Genomic DNA, 18923 nt, shown 5'->3' on the forward strand with positions numbered 1-18923 from the left:
TAATTTGTATTTAATTGCCATAGATGCAGAAGAGACCAGATGTGGCCTCAGTTGAACTGGAGGAACTTATTTCAGAACCCAGGACGTCTAAACCTGCCAAGCCCTACTCTTACAACCCGACTCAGAGGAACACCTCTCCCCCTGGGGCCTGCACTGCTCACCTGTCCCCTTGCTGTCAGTCCCCGTCACTGCGACCAGATCCAAAAAGCACTCCTTCTACACCTTGCCCTGCTCCTAGCCCTGCTGTTACAGCCCCTCACTCGCCTGCCATCAGTCCAGCCCCACCTCAGATGCCCAAGGGGGCAGAATCCCTGGACAAGAGAGGAGAAGGGCAACCCCCACAGGACTACCCAGAGTCTTTGGAGCCGGGTAAGAAAGAACTTCAAAAATATAAGATGTGCCTTAAAGTCTCTCTGCTGCCTTTGTTGCAATGCATGCAATGGCTTAGTTTCAGGCAAAACTGATGACATCAGGTGAAAGCCTGTCAAAAACATGCTGTTTGTAAATAGTGTAAGATGCAGTGAGTTACAGATGTTAAGCTAGATAAGTCTGACACACAGCAGAAATGACAGTGAATTCCAGGATATAGCAGCACCTTGTACAGTATATCCAATGGTAATTGCAATACCCACTATTCTTTTTTCCCCAGTGTTGTGGTAATTTGTGTGGGTGACTCTGTTGGCAAGCCCCTGATTGACTAAACAGCTCAAAGCTTCAGAAAATGGCTGCTGGCTGATCAGGGGCTTTCTAGTATCCGTTACCTTGGTAATGACTGAGAAGCACCTCATACACAGTCCTCACCTTTCCTCCAACCCCAAAGGCCCCACACTCTCTTCATCATCATTAATGTCTGGATAACGGCTGCCACACGCCAGAGGAGTTTTGTCAGGCGTTTTGATAAACCTAAAGCCTGGCCCACTTCAAATAATATACTCACACAGGGCTGCATGTGGTCCTCTACCCCTCTTACTGCTGAGAGATCAAGGCAGAGTGCTGCTTAATTTCCTTTTCCTGTTTTTACCCCTTGTGACATCAAAGGTAGAAAGTTAAGTTAAGGATGGCCCTGATGTGTAAGGTTTTTCAATTTGCATAACACCTCCAAAGTAAGGTTTTCTTCAAGAGAAACTGTGCTTGTATATCTGCTAAAGTATCACCTTTTGTGCAAGATTTTATTAGAATTGTTGATGATTGTATTATGTATATTTCTTTCTCTCTATAGACTTGCCTCCTGGGTACACCTACCCTGCTATTGCAATTGGCTACAGGAGCGGGCCCTCCCCTCAGGATGTTCAACTGGCTGAGCCAGCTGACCTGGAAGCAGTCCAAGTTGAACCTGCTGAGCATGCTCCCCAGTCTCTCTCCAGCCTAGGGGAGGAGCTAGACTGCCAAGCAGTAGTCAGACCCCTCCCAGAGACACTCCCACACAAGGAAGGGGAGCAGGAAGAGGAGGAAACAGTGGTTGAGAGAGTCCTGGAACAGAGGGAGGATGTGAAGGTTGCAGTGGTGACAGCAGCCAACTATGTGCCTGGAGAGAAGGAGGTGGAGGAGCAGGGGCCCGCTGAGGAAGAGGTGCTGGTTTGCCCCCCTGCCGACAGCCCTGTGTGCGAGGCTGCTTCCTGTCCAGTTCCCCTCTCAACAGAGGAACCTGAAAGGCCAGAGGCTGTCATCACCTTGGAAGAGGAAGAAGATGATGAGGCAGCGGGTGAGGAGAGCCAGGTGGAGCATGCTCAAAAGGTCAACATGCCTGGAGAGCAGCAGCCAGAGCTGGCCACCATCATTGAGCTTGACCCTGCTTCCACTGCAGCCCCTGAAGTGCAGTCCTCAGCCCCTGAAGAAGCAAATGACCATGAGGAGCAGCACGGGAACAAGACAACCCCCGTGGACACCTCAGTGGATTTGTTGTGTCTTTCCCCTGCCTCAGCTTGCACCCCTAGTCCAAACCAGGCAACTGTCACCTTGCCCCACAAACCTCTTGTGCCCTGCTACTGGAGTCTGGAGCTTCTGATTGCTGCTGCCTTCTGTACAGATGTACCCCCATTTCCGTTGTTCCCTTTCAGTACGCCTTCAGTTGCCCCGTCACAGCCCAACCCCCACCAGGGTATGGAGCTTCTGAGTGAGCTGGCAGATCTGGAGCTGCAACAGCAAAGGCACACCTGTGGAAAAAGCCAGGGTGAGGGACAGTGGTTCCTACATTACTCATACACATTAACATGCACACAGAAACACACTCATTAGAACAGATGGCACTTCTCTCTCATAGTTTACCCTCCTTTTCCTTGGTGTCCACTGAGACCAACTCCCACTCCCCCCTCAGGCCTAGCCTCCGTCACTCTGCGTTCCCTCCAAGATACTCTTCTCCTCCTGCTGGTCTCAAGAGCCTCTGGTGGATTCTAACATGTCCCCAGAGAAGCTGACTGCATGCCTGCTTGCCGTTCCTTTTCTTTGGTGTGTTAAAGGCACTTTTATTTCCTTAAAGGCTGTTCTAATGATGCAGAGGAATAAGGAGAGGAAGAAGAAGCAGGAGGACAGGGCTGAACTACCAGTGAGGGGTGCACACCTCCCTCCCTCACTCCTCTCTCTCTCTTGCAGCTTTCCTTAGGGAGCTGTCTCTCCATCCTGCCGCTGTTTGATCCAGACGTGTGCACAAATGCACACACACCCAAACACACATAAAACACACACTCAATTGCAAATACACACACCTTAACAAAAAAACAAGGAAAAAGCCGCACACCAGTTGGCTTGCCTCTCTCTCAAACACAACACGTTACTGAAAGTTAGTGTGTAATCACAAAAGCAGTCAATGTTTTCAGCACCCTGGAGCATTGCCTGGCTAATTAGACCCCATTGTTTTAAAGTGCCTTTAAAAGCTTCCTTGTTTTTCAAAGCGCCATGTGTGTTTTTTTTATTCATGCAAAAGGATGTTTTGTATTTACCACAGCATCCTAATGCATTTAACTGCTCCCAAAAGAGGGTTCTATAAAAAGGGTATCATCAACTGATTCCAGAGTCAGTGATGTTGTCTTCGCGATGCAAAACTGTTGACAGCTCAGGGAAGTGGCACATGTCGTTTTAGAGTCACAACAATAGTCTTTACCAAAACAAGTACTAAAAGAAAGACGAACAAGAAGAATCAGTCTTCTTTATATATTCATGTAATGATGTGACATCACTACTTTTCCATGTTTCTCCATCTCTGTGACTAGACTGCAACCCATGATATTAAGCCTCTTGTTCAGTCCATTAATGGCAGATATTCCAGTCAGTACCAAAGGCAGACAAGGCGATGTAGAGAGAGCATGGCCCAGGTGGCTACTGACATAGCAGCATCTGTTGAACCCACATTGATATGACGCCTGAAATTACATGCTGCTCCTTGTTCATACTAGTTCAATGTGCCCAATTTCTCTCTGCTATATTACAAGATTACTGCTGAAATAAAAATCCACATGCTCAGGTGCACACATGCCTTTCACATACACAAATTGAGGAAACAAGCTTAGGTCACTTGTAGTGTTTCTAAATCAAGCATGCATAGCAACCAAATAAACATTGTTTTCTTTTGTTCCATAACAGAAGAGGAGTTGCTGATGTTTGACCTCCAGAGCCTTGCTACCCTGGCCACAGCCCGAGCACTGGAGATGGGCTCCCAGGAAGCCAGCAGTACGGGTTCGGGCCGGCACTTCCCAGCCCGCAGAATCCTCAATTTACGTAGGAAATGTAGCTGGACACCTCGCAATGAGCCAGTAAGACCACAACTACAGTGTGCCCTTGTTAAAGTCTTAAAACACACATTGATTATATAGGATTTCCATGTCTTTCATTTAAATAAATGAATAGATAACTCGGTGAAGAGAGTGTTTTACTTGAATCTTTTAAGACTGTTAAAAAAATAACCACTAATGATGTGGTCTTCAGGTGTGCCCAGCTAAAGGTAGCATGGAAACAATGGATGGTCCGGAGCTTGCAATGCGTGTGAAATTGGCTGAACTACAGCGTCGCTACAAAGAGAAGCAGAGGGAGCTGGCCAAGCTTCAGAGGAAACATGATCATCAGTGAGTATGACCTTATCCTGCTTTCCCTCAAGCTCATCTCCACCATTGAATTCAGGGATTTTGTTAAAAAAATATGCATTTAACTCAAGATAAGTCATTTCTAATTCTTTGCTGCTACAACCTTTTGAGAATAGACAATATATATAGTATCTCAGTTCTTCTCTGTTTGCATATGCTTTTGCAAGCAGGAAGGAGGAAACACCTCGCAGCCCAGCACGACGAGGACCGGGGCGGCCAAGGAAGAGGAAACCCACCCTCACTATGGGTCCAGTGTCCTCATCTGAGAGCCAAAGAAAAGTCAAGTAAGTATCACACAGCCCATCTCCGCAGGCTGGCTGTAGTCCAGTGTTGCCTGATAAGCCCCTCTGTATCACTGGCACACAGGGACTGCCTCTCATTGGCATAAACAGGAAATGGGAGAACACAGCTGAACCATTCAAGGAAGTCCACTTAACCCTTTCTAATGTAATCAACACTGGCGTTAATTGTGAAACAGCATAATCGGTGTCAGTTGCGTGTATGTCTGCTCATACAAAATATTTATGTATGCTTGATATAGACTACACATACCTACACAACCGCTCAAAGGTCTCATTAGGTTTCAACCAGCTAAACCTCGGAGGCTTTACTGTAGTGCATGCTGAGCTTAGGTTGGCTGGGTTCGGGGGGGAGCTGGCTCGGGGCTGACAGGCAGAGGATGTAATTAGAGTACTGTGAATTCTCTTGTAATCTGTCCCAGCAGCAGGAATGTGACACACCACTGCCATTACAGCCCCACAGGGTCACCACGGGTCCAAAGGATAACATGATGGTCAGACAGTCCAGGCACTCAGAGATAAGCTGACATTTAGAGCTTTCATACAATGTATGTGAGCGTGTGTGATGGAAAAAACAATTAGTGGAATACATTGAGAAGTACAGAGTAATAAAAAGTAAGAGGGGTACAGCGATGAAGAGATTGGAGGATATTCAAGAAACAAGGACCCTATTTTATCTCAAAATGTGATGATGACATTTAAAAAAGTGCAAGAGTCAGATTCTGTCAATAAGGGGCACCATTGCTGTTTGGTGGTGGTGGAGGTGATAAACCTAAAGGGTTTGAGGGATAAAGGTTTTCTACCAGGCTTCTATTAGTGTTGTCATCAGGATTTGAAAAGGCTTGGTGCACTAAATGTCACCTTGGAGTGTTCATTCTCTCTGTCTTCTCTTCTTCCTTCTTTTGTCACTGTGGTTTTGGGCAATGGTCCACAGTGTTCCCAGCTGCCCCTCTGCGATGTCACCTCCACTCTCCTTCCACCCATGTACCCCTGCCCCCTTGCTAGGCCAGTGCTGATCAGAGAGTGGGGATGCTGATGCTGGGTGACAATGACACCCAAATGAAAGGGTAACGGGGCCAGGGCCCTGCAGCGTGGTGCAGTGGAGGGCGGGTGGAAGCCTCCATTGGGTTGTGGGGTGTTTTGCCGACCACAGTACAGTAAAGTGCAGTCAGTCTCTATTGTCAAAATTTCAGCCACAGCTATCAGCACCTGCATTTTATTTTCCTCCAAGGCGACTGGGGTGTACTGCCTTTTGTGTTGGCGGAACAGTGTGTACAATGCAGCAGAGACTGACACGATGCTCCTGAACGAGAAGCAGGCAACCAGTCTGGGGACTGATTAGCCCCATGTTGCGTTACACAGCAGGGTTATGTAAAAGCATGTACTGTACCTGCCACTCATCCCATACAAGACACTGATGCTTGTGTGCTATGATGGAGGGCAGTGGGTCAGTAGGTAACAGCCCTGCCTTTTAGTATCTCCTTCCTTACCTTATTCTGCTTGAGCTACAGGGAGTATGTGTCAGTAAGCGGTGCATTAAAGCCCCCCCCCGCCCCCTTGCTTCGCATTCAATGCATCTGTGCAATTTGGTATGCATGCAGCTGTGTGCTTATGAGCATTTATGCAGGCATTGTTTGTTTTTGTGCATGCCTGTGTTATTCCTGTGGGTAGAGCACTGAGGTCCTTTGTGGTGCTGCTTTGATTGGGGGGAAGGCAGAAGAGAACTAACGCTCGCCAGCAAACCCTGCTAATCAATTCTGTTTAATTAGTCACTGTACGCTCAGCCGCACCAGCCCCCCGCAGAGGGGAGGGACTCTGTCACATTGTGTTCATCAGCAGCGGAAGGCAAGCCATGGTGGGATGATGTGCCTCACAGGGACAGCTCACACTTCACTGCCACCTCTGTCACTCTCCTGTCAGTCAGTGGGCAGACAGTTCCACTGCCCGACGGTCGCCTTCATTCTTTTCATGTTGTGTTACAGATGCATGCTGACACACTCTGATTATGAGATTTACACACAACTGGGGCCACAGACAGTACATTCTCTGTGCTCAGATGCTGTGTTCCTATGCTGAATACACTTAGAGAAGTCTCACTATTAGATTACGAACAATGTGTAGTCACAGAATTGTATGTGGTACAATATGCAAACAAAGAACTAACATGACATTTTGAATAGACCATATTTATCTACTTCACATTTAAACCTTGCTTACTCTGTAATGTGACTGATTTCCTATGCTGTATAAACACTAGGAGAGGGGAAGTTAATCTATTGTTTGAGCAAGGCCTGGCTCATGTCGGTGTGGTCTATGGGCAGTCTTCCAGAGGGAAATTCAAGGGCATTTGGAGTGGTTGGCCTGTGATGCTGCTCACTGTAGGGGAAAGAGTGTGCCACAATGATATGAAAATGCAACTGGAGAGCTATGATATTCACTATGAACAATAGAGCTGCATACAAATACAATGCCTTCCAACCATTCACTGTATCTTTCAAAGCTGAGCGGTGCTTCACAGGCTGCAGCGACACTCCCTAGATAAAGAGTTAAGGCTGCTTATGCCACACTGCCCTCAAATAATCCCAGGTTCCTTGTTAGATCCCAATTTTTCAAGTGGGTGGTTCAGACACAGGGCTATCCTTGTCCTTTTTTGTTATTCTGTTCATCAGACAGAGAAAGGAGAGTTATTAGATCCCACAGAGAGGTGACTCAACTCTGTTTTCCCCCTGTGATGTCCTACCCCCTCTTTTTTCTTTCAAACCACCGCCATTCTTCTCTAATGAATGCCTCTCCCTTGTTTTGACTGGCAGGTCTATGGGGGCAGGCCATTCCCTGACACCTGAGGACCTAGGAGGGGGTGGAGACAGCCAGAGAAGGAAGAAGAGGCTGTCCAGTCGAGGTTTTGAGCGACTCAGCAGCACACAGGTCAGGTCTTGTCCTCTATGCGAAGTAGAAATGAAAGAGGCTACACTTTGTTTCTTTGTGTTTGATATATTTCTTTGTTGCATACTATTTCTAATTAGGTGCAACCCTCAGGAGTCAAATTAATATCTTTTTCACTTTTACTATTCCTTTTTTTTCTCTGTGTGAAAGCAACTGAGAGCCCTCTTCCTCTGACGTTCTGATGCTTTTGCGGCTTCTGTGACCGGGAGTGTAACTGGCTCTCTCTCATCTCTCTCTGTTGCAGCAGATAAAAGCGCAGGGCTGCAGAAAAAGCAGTCTTCACAGTGTGCTCAGCTCCAAGCTGGCCGGTGATGTGGCTCAGCTCAAACAGAAGGCCCAGGCTAAAAAGAATTTCTCAGGGATGGGCTCCAGGGACAAGGAGGTTTCGCCTTGCAACTCCAACCACAAGCATGGACACAGAAGCCAGGGCACCAGTAAAGCTGAGTTCAGGCGAGAGTCAGGGGGACAAAGTGACACAGGTAGATACGGGCAATCACAGAATTGATTCTGCCTCATGCTGTTATGTTTTTTATAAGCACAGTGCTGTGTTTTCAGCTTCATACGGTTGAATCCCTAAAATTTCACCAACACTTGACCTAGATTTGAACTTTAATGGGTTTGGCAAACTCTCTCAGCAGCCAGTGTGGACAGTGGCCCCCAGGAGAGCTGGACTGGACTGTTGCGACGTGGACGTAAAAAGGGAAGCACCACCTTGACACAGGGTTCCTCTCGTCTGAGCCAGCCTAGATCGAGGGCTCTTCGTGGCCAGAGACAAGAGGCAATGGAGGTGGGAGAAAGCTCCCCTCCAGAGAGTGACTCCTCTGATCAAGGTGAGGTGGTGAACACTGAAATTTGGTTATGAGACACAGAGATAGGTAATGAAACTCAGTCCCAACCAAAATGTCTCAGTGGTAAACAGTGTGGAGGACATGAGTTTGATTCCTTGACCCTTTCTCAATGAAGTTTGCGTGCTTTCCTGTGTTCACACTATTGACTTCTGGGTTCTTAACTATCAAAAACACAAAGAAGGTAAATTGGGGAATTCTAATAGCTAGCTATGAAGTAATGGTTTTAAAGACAACCCTACACAAAACTAAAATGCTACAGAAAACAAATGAGTAAGCAGTGATTCAGACGGAAAACAGCCCTCTGTTAAAACTATGCAGGGGGCTACACCGGTGAGGCGTGTGGCTTCATGTATGTCTGAAGCATGACATACAATCTAAGTAAACAGATTAGGGAATTTGAATGCTCATGTCCGGATTTTACAGCTCTATAAAGTTATCACGGCAACAACTATTTTATTTCCATAATGTAAATAGAAATACTTAGTTCACATTACAAAGTAATCCACCAGGAATGTGCGCTTGCATGGCCAATGTCTAAGAATATAATGATGTGTTACCCTGGATTGGCTCCTCCACTGTGCTGCTGGACAGTCTCCATTTATTGCACAAAAGGGCTGCATTTATTTCAGATTTTTTCCAGTGCATAAAGCACATCTGACCTGTTTCAAGTTAAAAATAAAGAAACAACCTCTGACATATTTATGTCTGACCTAAGGATAGCTAACACATTGAATCAAGTATTCTCTTTAGACGTGCAATTCCGCTTTATCTCTAGTGTGCCTTTTGTTAATTTGTAAATCACTTTGAAAGCCATCAGAGGTGGGTGAAAAGGTGTTGATGAATGTCTAATAAAGGACAGAGGTGTGCATGGACATTTGACACTTCAGTGATCAGCCTTGTTGGCTGGTCTAGGCTAGATGTGCATCTACAGCTGTGGACACTTGCCTGTTAAAGGCTTTGACAGCCCTGGAGCCTAGCAGACTGGGTCTCGCTTGAGAGAGTTCAGTGACAAACACACACACACACACACACACACACACACACACACACACACACACACACACACACACAAACTCCCTCCCACACTCCCTAGCACACTAGCTCTGTAGCATGTGGCTTCACACCAGGAAATACCATCGAGGCAAAGCACTTCATACATCATTTCTGTGAACAGTTAAACTATTTACTCAAATGCTAATGAGGTGCCTGTGAAATGATGGATAGAAGTTAAAGAACTTCTTTGGTTAGTAATGACTTAAAGAGATGGATTTGGGACCAAGTAAGTTCATAAAACCTACCTATAACTCTATACTGTATTGCTTTCTATCTCCATTAGAAGATGAAGAAGAGGAAGGCAGTTATGACACTGATGAAGGTCAAGACTTCAGAGTCCAACCCCCCAGAGATGTTACTTCTAGCTCCTCTGTGACAGGTCCGAGTCCCTCATCTGTTGTAAAACTAGAGGCCAATCAGAAAGCGAGGAACAAAAAACAGAGACAGGAGCTTTATGGTAAGGCTGTCCTTTGAAAATGATTTATAAGTCAACAAAGCTGCCCCACATCTTCATGGGAAGCATCTGTTTTGTGTTTCTCCTCCTGGCTTGTTAGCTTGGTCTAAATCTGTTTCTCTAATTGAACTGCACAGGCTCTCAGAGTCTGTCTCGAGCAGAGGGGGAGGTCAAAGTGAGAAAGAAGCCCCCCTGTAGGCTGAGCCTGGCCACTGCAGTCAAAACCCACCATGAAGATCACCGCCCTGAGGGGGTTAGGAGGCCATGTGGACCACGGTCCAAGGAGCCTCGGTGGGGAAGCCATGGGACCAGAGGCAACCGCTACCGGAGGAGCATGGGACTGGCCACCTTTCCAACCACCAGTGAGAGGCTAAAGAGGGCGACGCGCAAGAGCACTGTGCTGAGAGGAGCAATCAATAAGGTTAGCAGAAAGTATTTTTTACATACATTTTGATATATTTAATTAGTAAAACTATACACTAATGCTAACAAAATGATACAAAGTGTAAGCACTCTGCTTGTAACTTATCACTTCATGGCACAAATGCATATGGTAGTAAATAGATGAATGATATAGAAATATTAGGTGATGAAAAAGAGTTCTAGCAGTGGCCCAGCAGGTGTCAGGGATAAACTTTTTCTCATTTGTATACACACATTTTAATTTGTAGCCTCAGTTTAATTAGTGCATGCAAGATCAGAACCTGAATTAATAACACTCAAAAATTAGATATAATGTTCCCATGAATTAATTGCAACCTTAGTGCTTGTGGGGATAGGTCACTCACTCCTCTTGTCCATCCTCACTTCAACAGCGGAGAAATTGCTGGTCTGTCCAGTCCCCTTCTCCAAACAGTGAGGAGGGTTGCAGAGGCCGAAGGGGCAGGGACCAACAGGTACAGTACAATTCCCAGTGGATTCAAAAAGCACTCAATCCTTAAAAACAACCAACAACTCAGGAAATCAGACACATGCAAACTGCCAAACAGGATCCAATTCAATGAAAATGTCAGTCTTCTTTGCTTTCTATTACCAATTCTGACGTCTTACTGTCCTAGATTTCTCACCCTGAGGGCCGTTACTGTAGAACTATTAAAAGTACTTAGCACATTGCACATAGCCCAACCTCCTGCTGTGTAATCCTAGGGGAGGAGAAGTTGGGAGAGAAGGTGTAGCAGAGGAGGTGGCTCACACCTTCTGCTGTGACATTTTTTTTAGAGGAAAATGGCTGCTGTCAGGAGATGGTCCCCTGTGGTTAATTGCTACTTTAAGTAGCATGCTAAACAATTTGTGCTTTCTTCAATCACACTTTCTATCTCCATGCTTATTTTTGATTCCCTGCATCCACCTGTTCTTCTGACCCTCCTTTCTGTTATGCTCTACAGCCAAAAGGACGAGCAGTAAGTCGGCTGCTAGAGAGTTTTGCAGCTGATGAGGGCTTTCAGATGGATGGCAGCAGCTTCTCCGAAGAAGAGGAGGACAACAGCTGTTCGTCCAGCAAAAGTCTTGAAGGTAAGAGATAATGATTGTACACATCTTGCACCAGTGTTTCAAGCAGCAAACAGTTCCAGTGATGTTGGAATATTAATTGTGATGTTGTGCTTTTCCTTATATAGCTCCTAATTGTGTCCTAACCAAAGAACTCTTAACTGACGGACTGAAGGTGCTGATCTCAAAGGAGGATGAGCTTCTATATGCTGCCAGGATCCACACTCTGGAGCTTCCAGACATGTAAGTAGACACATGGGGTTCGAGTGATCAGTCAGTGTTCATCAAGTAATTAACTTAATCGGATTATTTTACTCATTAAGATTGAAATCAAAGTAAATGCAATTAACATACTTTGATTACTTTAATCTTATGAATTACAGTGACGTTTATACCTTCAGATTTTTGTCAGTGGTCATTAAGCGCAGGTGGTAGAACGAAGTAAAGGGCATTTCTATGTAAAAGCTACATCATGGCTAGCAGTGGTGGGAAATTTAATTAATTAATGAATGATCATGTCGGCTACCACATATCTTTCCGGACAATAACCTGTCATGAAATAAATCATGCACATTTTTATTCAGGAAGGTGTCTTTCAGATCAAGAAAAAAGAAATTTGAATGAAAGGGAGAGAAGTCATCACCAGGGTTAGGATTAGAATTTTACCCACTTTTTGTCTCTTTTTCGCTTTTTCTTCCTTACATAACAAGCCCCACATTGCTTTATACCTGGCTCAGAGTATCAATACGGCTCCGCTAGCTCAGGCAGCAAAGAGATGTTATTACAACGGCAGAGTGGGAGTAGCATGACATGAGAGCCAGGCAAGCATAATCTAACCAGCTGAAAATAGCTTCTGATTTTTTTCTCTCTCTGCTGTGCTCTTTTTCTAGCTTTAGCATTGTTATTGATGGTGAAAGAGGAAACCGCCCAAAAATCTATTCATTGGATCAACTGCTACAGGAAGCTGTAAGTTCACCCCACTGCACTAAAACACTATTTGTGACAAGAAAAGAAATCACTTGTTTGGTCTTGGTCACTCAACACTTCCATTCCTTTTAAACCTCCTTCAAACCCTATTTGCATTTCTCCCTTGCCTTCCAGCCTTTCTGCGGCTCTGTCAGTCCCTTTGCTTTCTCTCGTTCAACCTCCCCTGACTGTCTCTCGGGGTCTCTGAGGCTATCTAAACCTATTTAGTGAATATGAACAGATGGGAGGCAAGATCTTTGGGTTTGTGTGTGTGTGAGTGTCTGTGAATGTCCGTTAAATCCAGCTCTGTGTGTGGGTGGGATAATCCCGCTAACACCTGGATCCATTCATGTTTTGGAGTTTAAATGGGAGACGACGTAAACTTCACATTTCCACTGCTGCCACGGTAATGGAGCTGTCTAAGGGCTCAGATCGACAAAAACACAACAGCACATAAAGGGAATCTATGTAATGATGACTTGAAGTGTTGCAAAAATGTAGGGTTAACCAGTTACTATAACATGTCCATCTATTTGGCTATAAGATTGTTAGCGCCTTTAATTTTAGGTAGGGTGGTTAAGATTTTTTCAACCTAGACCACAAGATCGTTACGATGTGTCATTATCGCCCAGTTTCATGTTAAGATATGATTACAGTTTACCTAAGTCATTCACGTAATGAGACATAATTATACACTTTAGAAACCACAGCACATTCTTGGCTAGTATTCATTTGCATTTAGGTAACCTGTGCTTCCTGGTGTGCCTTGCATCCAGAATAGTATGTTAGTGTTTACTGCAGCAGGTGACCTTTGCCCCATTTCTAAGAGGATGTTGGTCTATGTACTAATAACAACTAGGTCATCCAAAGCAAAGCAGTCATATCCACATATTCTCCAACTGTGGAAATCAGTCTTCACTATTGCCAAACAGGGCACAGGGCATTGTATGTGTACACAAATAAGTGTCCAAAGATGATGAACCTGAAAGAGTAGAGCAGAGTTTAACTGCATCACTGAAGTGTGCCTTGGATTATTTGCTTTTGCTGTCACTCCAAGACATCACAACTGTACAGGAACCTCATGCAAAATAGTTTTCATATAATTTTGAATGATAAATTAGTGATTTAAAAAAATGTATTGTGATATGGAAATCATCCCAACTCTAGACAAATTGTATACTAGGTATTACTGAATTTCCTGTTGGTTATATTGAAGTGCAGAGTATATTAAAGTGAACTATGTGCTATGTTTTGAATTCTTTACTGGCAAACAACTTCACTTAAAGTCATAAGGAATTAATTATTATACCCATTGTGTTTTCAGTTAAGGTTAAAATTGTCAGGAATAGTCTGATGCAATTTGAAAAATGACACCTACATTTTTCCATCTCAGGAAATGTGGTCAAGATTAACTGATTCATACATCATGCATTAATAGGATTGAATACATTTCAAGTATTTCAAGTACTATTTTTATTTTTTTATTTATTAAGTTTTTTTTTGTCTGTTTAGGTATAAAGGTATAAAGTCCCACATATCATTACTGCTTATATCTCCCTATTGGCCAAGAATTACCATAGTATTCAACTGACCATAAGATCAGTGTTGATCAGATGCCTGTTCAGCGGTAGATCCTGACAATCGCAAATACATTACTCCATTTACTACCTGACATCTTGTCCCCTTCTTCTCTCATCCATGTAAGCTCGTTCATACTCATCAATATTAGTTTTCCCGCAAAGCGTCCTCACAATGCCATTTCCTTACTCTCCTGGCAGCTCTACACACTGCAGTCCTGTTAACTTTAGTCTTATCTAAACATTCATCTGATAGCAGCTGGTTCTAATTATGCCATTCTTCCACTTTTGTGTCTTTAAATTTGTCCAACAGCCATCAATTTGACTCTGACACCAAAACCCCGATTTTCACCAAGCTTCTTCTCACTATCCCTTGCGCACACACACACGCTCACACCCACATCCACACCTCATCAGTCAAAGGGTCCCTCGCCATGGCAACAGTAAATGAAAGCAACCTGAAAGAGCCCCCAGTGAGTGGCGGATGCTGGGGCTGCCTGCATTGTTGGAGGGAGGATCTGGCAACCTGCAATCACAAGCTCTCTATTCAGGCCCTCTTTAGTATTACTCAGCAAGTCAGGATTTACTGCATCATGGCTTCCGTTCTTTTCAGCCCTGACTGGCACATTGGCATGAGATAAGTGCCGCTTGGAAACGTGGCACAGTGACTGCCCATGCACAATGCTCCATTGCTTTCACACTGTTTGTATATATATATATGTGTGTGTGTGTGTGTGTGTGTGTGTATGCATGCATGTCTTCGTGTGCAGCCTGTAATGAATCTTAATCATGTTTTGGTCTGAATTTCAGGTCCTGGATGTACGTCCAGAGTCAGAGGCTATGCTCACTGAAGGAACCAGGGTGTGTGCTTACTGGAGCGAACGTTCACGCTGCTTATACCCTGGCTATGTTCGCAGAGGTGAGACATCAACTTTTTCCCTCTTTTTTCCTATGTATTCTCTGCATCTTCAACTAAACATTTAAATGTATGTAAATGTATGACCTTTTTTGCATTTGCTCATTTTCCTGCACATCTAAGAAAGTCATTTGTGTGTCTATTACAGGTGGTTCGTCTGATGAGGGGAAGCAAGGAGGAGTGATGGTAGAATTTGATGATGGAGACAGAGGAAAGATATCTCTTCCAAACATTCGCCTCCTGCCACCAGGATACCAGATTCGCTGTAGGTGTCTCCTTTTTGTGTAACTTAGAATTTCCCCTTTCATGTTGCGGTGTATTGTATACCTGTAACTAAATGCTAACAATTCTCTACCCCTTATCCTTTAGGTGGGGAGTCACCCCCTGCCCTGCTAGTACCTAGTGGGACAACAGCCAAGAGAAATTCCAGTCTGGAGCAGGCCCCCATCAGTGACAGACCCTCTGACAGACACAACACTATCAATACTGTAACCAACAACCAACCTCTTACACTTCATAAAAGAAGACCAGGTGAGAATGAACCCCTGAAACGTGTATTCACCTAAAAGTTTGTTTTTGTCCTGTGTAGCACCCATATTATTTATCTGCTTGTTACAACAAATCCTTTAAGCTATATGAAAAATGTCATGTTTTTTATAGCTGCGCCATTACATAAACTATTCCAATTGCCTCGTGTGTCATTTAATATTTTTTTTAAATCCAGAAAATCTCAGCTATCTTTGAAAACCATAGGTTCTTTTTTTTCTATATACCGTATATTAGAAAGTATTTCTAATATTGTGCCTATATCATGCATGTAAATGGGGGTTGGAGCAAAACTAACATAGAGATGAATTAACACATTATTGACACAGTGTCAACATAAACTGAGCAGTTTTACAACAGGATTTATTGAGGGGCTATTTTAATGGACTGTATACGATTGCACAGGTATATTGATTAAACTAGCCAATGTGTATACAAATGAGACACAGTCATGTTTCATCATTTGTGATGTATTGCTAAAATAATGACACATTTTCTTCATTCTAGGGAGACCAAAGGGTTCTGGGAAAAAACAAAAGCAACAGCAAGCTGAGAATGCCAATAAAAATGCTTCACTTTTCTTGGGTTGGCCTTCGTTGGCCAACACCAGGAAGCGGACATCCGACAATCCATTTCAACTCAATGGGACACCCAGGAAGGCCATGAGAGGGAAGGAAGATGACCTTTTCCCCTTGCCTCAGATCCAGCCACTGGCCTCCACCCCAGCCAAAGGGCTTTTTAGCAGCAGCTCTTTCGAGGTGGACTCCTTCAGCAGCATTGCAAATGGCTACTCCTCCTTCTGTACTCAGTCCACAGGACCAGGTCCTGGTTTATCTCTGGGCCCTAGAAGTGGGCTCTATGGCCATAGGCGCAGGCAAGATGACCTGGTAATGCCAAGGGGCAGGAAGTCTGGACAAGAGTTCCTGGTCAAGTTGGATCATGAAGGTGTGACCTCCCCCAAGACAAAGAACAGCAAGGCTCTACTTTTGCGAGGTGGATCTTCCAGTGTGAGTGGTATACCCAGGACAGAGGCTTACTCACATCCAGTCCTGCTGGTTAAAGACAACAAAAAGGGTGGTGCCTCCAGGGTAGAACTACTCCTAAAAGGAACAACACCCCAAAGAAAACCCTCTGCTTCTCTGCGTCTGGGGGAATATGGAGACATGGGCTTCAGCTCCCACCGGGAGTGTCACAGTTCCTACTCTGATCTGGATGATGAAGAGGAGGAAGAAGAAGAGAGGAGGAGGGCTGCACTGGCTGCAGCCTCAGGAGGACTAAGGACAGCTGGCCGTTTCCTCTCTCGTCTCTCTGTCTCCTCCTCCTCCTCTGGTTCTTCCAGCTCCTCCTCTTCTGGCTCTCTCTCCAGTTCCAGCCTATGTTCCTCTGACAATGACTCCTCGTACAGCTCAGAGGATGAGGAAAGTTCTACTCTGATGCTGCAGAGTTGTCTGTCTTCCCACCGGGGGCTCCTGCAACCCACGGAACCCTCCACTTCTTCAAGGTCGCACCAGCACTCCTTTGTGGCTAAAGCTGTGGCTGTTTCCAATAGCAAAGGAGTCCTCCCTGAACACATCTCCAGCAGCAAGTCCCTGAAGAGGAAAGAATGCAGCAGTTCCACCTCTAAACCATCTAAGGATTCTGTGAAGAAACCTAGGATGCTTCCTGATGACACTCCATTTTTTCCTAGGCCCAAGATGTCTGCTTTCCTTGCAGGACGACAAAGTTGGAGGTGGTCAGGAAACCCTACACAGGTGAAAATCCTTCCCATGTTTCTACTACATAGCATAAATGTAGCTAAGATTCATCCTCCTTTTCTTTAATATAATCAGTTCATGTGTCTTATAATAATTAGATCAATAAAGTCAATATGTATTATTATTATTATTTTTATCAAAGAGGATTGGTCAAAATGTCTTGTTTTCCACAGAGGCGAGGTCTAAAGGGCAAGGCCAGGAAGCTTTTCTACAAGTCCATTGTGCAAGGCAGAGACACAGTGAAAGTGGGAGACTGTGCTGTGTTCCTCTCAGCTGGACGCCCTAACCTCCCATATGTAGGTCGAATTGAGAATTTCTGGGAATCCTGGACCTCCAGCATGGTGGTCAAAGTCAAGTGGTTCTACCACCCTGAAGAGACCAAGCTAGGCAAAAGGCATCGAGATGGCAAGGTGAGCTGTGATGTAGGTTACAATTTATGGAAATTGTTATTCACCCAGGATATGAAACTTTCAAATGACGTTTATTCTTTCTTAATTGATTCATAAATATAATGATGCAACTAACCTTGCCTTTTTACTCATCCAGCATGCTCTGTACCAGTCCTGTCATGAGGATGAGAATGACGTCCAGACAATCTCTCATAAGTGTCAGGTGGTGAGCAGGGAGGAGTATGAGTGTCTGACTCGCAATCAGAAGCCGAACAGTACCTCCCCAGACCTCTACTACCTGGCTGGGACGTATGACCCCACCACTGGTCAGCTGGTTACTGCTGAAGGGGTTTCCATCCTTTGCTGAACCTCCATAAGGACACTACTGAAATATTCCTCTGGAGGAAGGCTCAAAGTCCAATACTTTACCTTCAACACCCTCCAGCCATGTGAGACGACGTGTTCCTTGGTGTCAAGGACCAGCAACAAAACAGGGCTGTCTGGGGTTACACACTGGAGTCTATGGGTGTCTAACCTTCGTGGAAGTGAAGGGGATGTCCATATCTAGTTGATCGTTTCAAGGAGAATGATAGAAGTCTGGGTCTTCCTGGGCATCACGAAAATGTAATAACTGGTGTTTTATTGGTTCAACTAATCTCTTTTTAATATATACCATGTGATTGACAGCTTCATAACTGGTTTTTGGACTCAAGCTCCCAGCTCCTATCATATGTCACCAAAGGACAGCTGAGAGTGCATTGGACTGTGCAAAGTACCATGAGGCTAAATGGTCTCTGAGGACCAATTATTTAAAGGTAGCCTTACCTGAGGGAATGAAAAAGAAAGTGAGGCTGGGGGCTCTCCTTAGACCTCATCATTCCAGGGAAGTTGAAAACATGTAAAGGATGTAAAGTTGATGTCTGTAAATATTTTGAATTTTTCCCAATCAAGCCATACACTTCAGTACCTCTCGCCTGTCTTAACTGTTCAGGTGTACATTGTACAGTTGAATTATTGTATTGTTGTCTGTTGTCTATATGTACATAAAAGCTATTTTATATAGGAGTTTATTGTATATATGAGATGTATCCATGTTTGCGATTGATTTATTTTTATATGGGTGTAGAATATGTTGTATTTGTTGTTGTTTTTCCTTTGCTTTGGGAAATCAAGATTGAAGATGTTAGTGTTGCACTGCATATGCCCTGCTGAGACAGAGACAGACAGAGCACAGACAAAGACAGAAGGATTTAGTCTATAACAGGACAAGACTCACTTTCTAAGAGATATGGGGTCATCCTGTTTAAAAATAGGTCAAGTGGCTTTTTGTATAAGTGTTCTGTTACTTCACATTTTTGTTATTCTATCCTTTTTATTTATGTACCTCTCAGTTGGTCATCATCACAAGGCAGATCCCACTGGACTGCAATCACGGGTCAAAAATGATTTAAGATTAATGATATAAGTATACCATTTTGACACAATATTTGTGTGTGATGAGTGTCCTGGCATCACAATAATCATGCCCACACAAATCAATTTAGAACAAAACTGGGTCTTTTAATGAAAATATGTAAAATGTGCATTGCACTCATGAATGCATAGTACATTATGACC

The 18923-nt window shown here is 44.4% G+C and overlaps 1 protein-coding gene across 1 annotated transcript in view; it reads left to right on the forward strand.

The window, feature by feature from the left end:
* The window catches only part of LOC133999606 (BAH and coiled-coil domain-containing protein 1), a 61294-nt gene extending 43392 nt beyond the window's left edge, over positions 1 to 17902 (forward strand). The window contains exons 9-28 of the mRNA XM_062438848.1: positions 24 to 369; positions 1220 to 2170; positions 3577 to 3746; positions 3919 to 4055; positions 4244 to 4357; positions 7183 to 7297; positions 7560 to 7794; positions 7951 to 8145; positions 9500 to 9673; positions 9808 to 10091; positions 10486 to 10566; positions 11056 to 11182; positions 11287 to 11401; positions 12049 to 12124; positions 14512 to 14620; positions 14766 to 14882; positions 14987 to 15148; positions 15671 to 16914; positions 17091 to 17327; positions 17464 to 17902. Coding sequence (XP_062294832.1) covers positions 24 to 369; positions 1220 to 2170; positions 3577 to 3746; positions 3919 to 4055; positions 4244 to 4357; positions 7183 to 7297; positions 7560 to 7794; positions 7951 to 8145; positions 9500 to 9673; positions 9808 to 10091; positions 10486 to 10566; positions 11056 to 11182; positions 11287 to 11401; positions 12049 to 12124; positions 14512 to 14620; positions 14766 to 14882; positions 14987 to 15148; positions 15671 to 16914; positions 17091 to 17327; positions 17464 to 17673 — 5199 coding nt within the window. The 3' untranslated portion in view covers positions 17674 to 17902. The remainder of the gene's footprint in view (positions 1 to 23; positions 370 to 1219; positions 2171 to 3576; positions 3747 to 3918; positions 4056 to 4243; positions 4358 to 7182; positions 7298 to 7559; positions 7795 to 7950; positions 8146 to 9499; positions 9674 to 9807; positions 10092 to 10485; positions 10567 to 11055; positions 11183 to 11286; positions 11402 to 12048; positions 12125 to 14511; positions 14621 to 14765; positions 14883 to 14986; positions 15149 to 15670; positions 16915 to 17090; positions 17328 to 17463) is intronic.
* The last annotated feature ends 1021 nt before the right edge of the window (positions 17903 to 18923 follow it).

Source organism: Scomber scombrus, chromosome 18 (assembly GCF_963691925.1).
Source record: "Scomber scombrus chromosome 18, fScoSco1.1, whole genome shotgun sequence".
Taxonomy (NCBI): domain Eukaryota; kingdom Metazoa; phylum Chordata; class Actinopteri; order Scombriformes; family Scombridae; genus Scomber; species Scomber scombrus.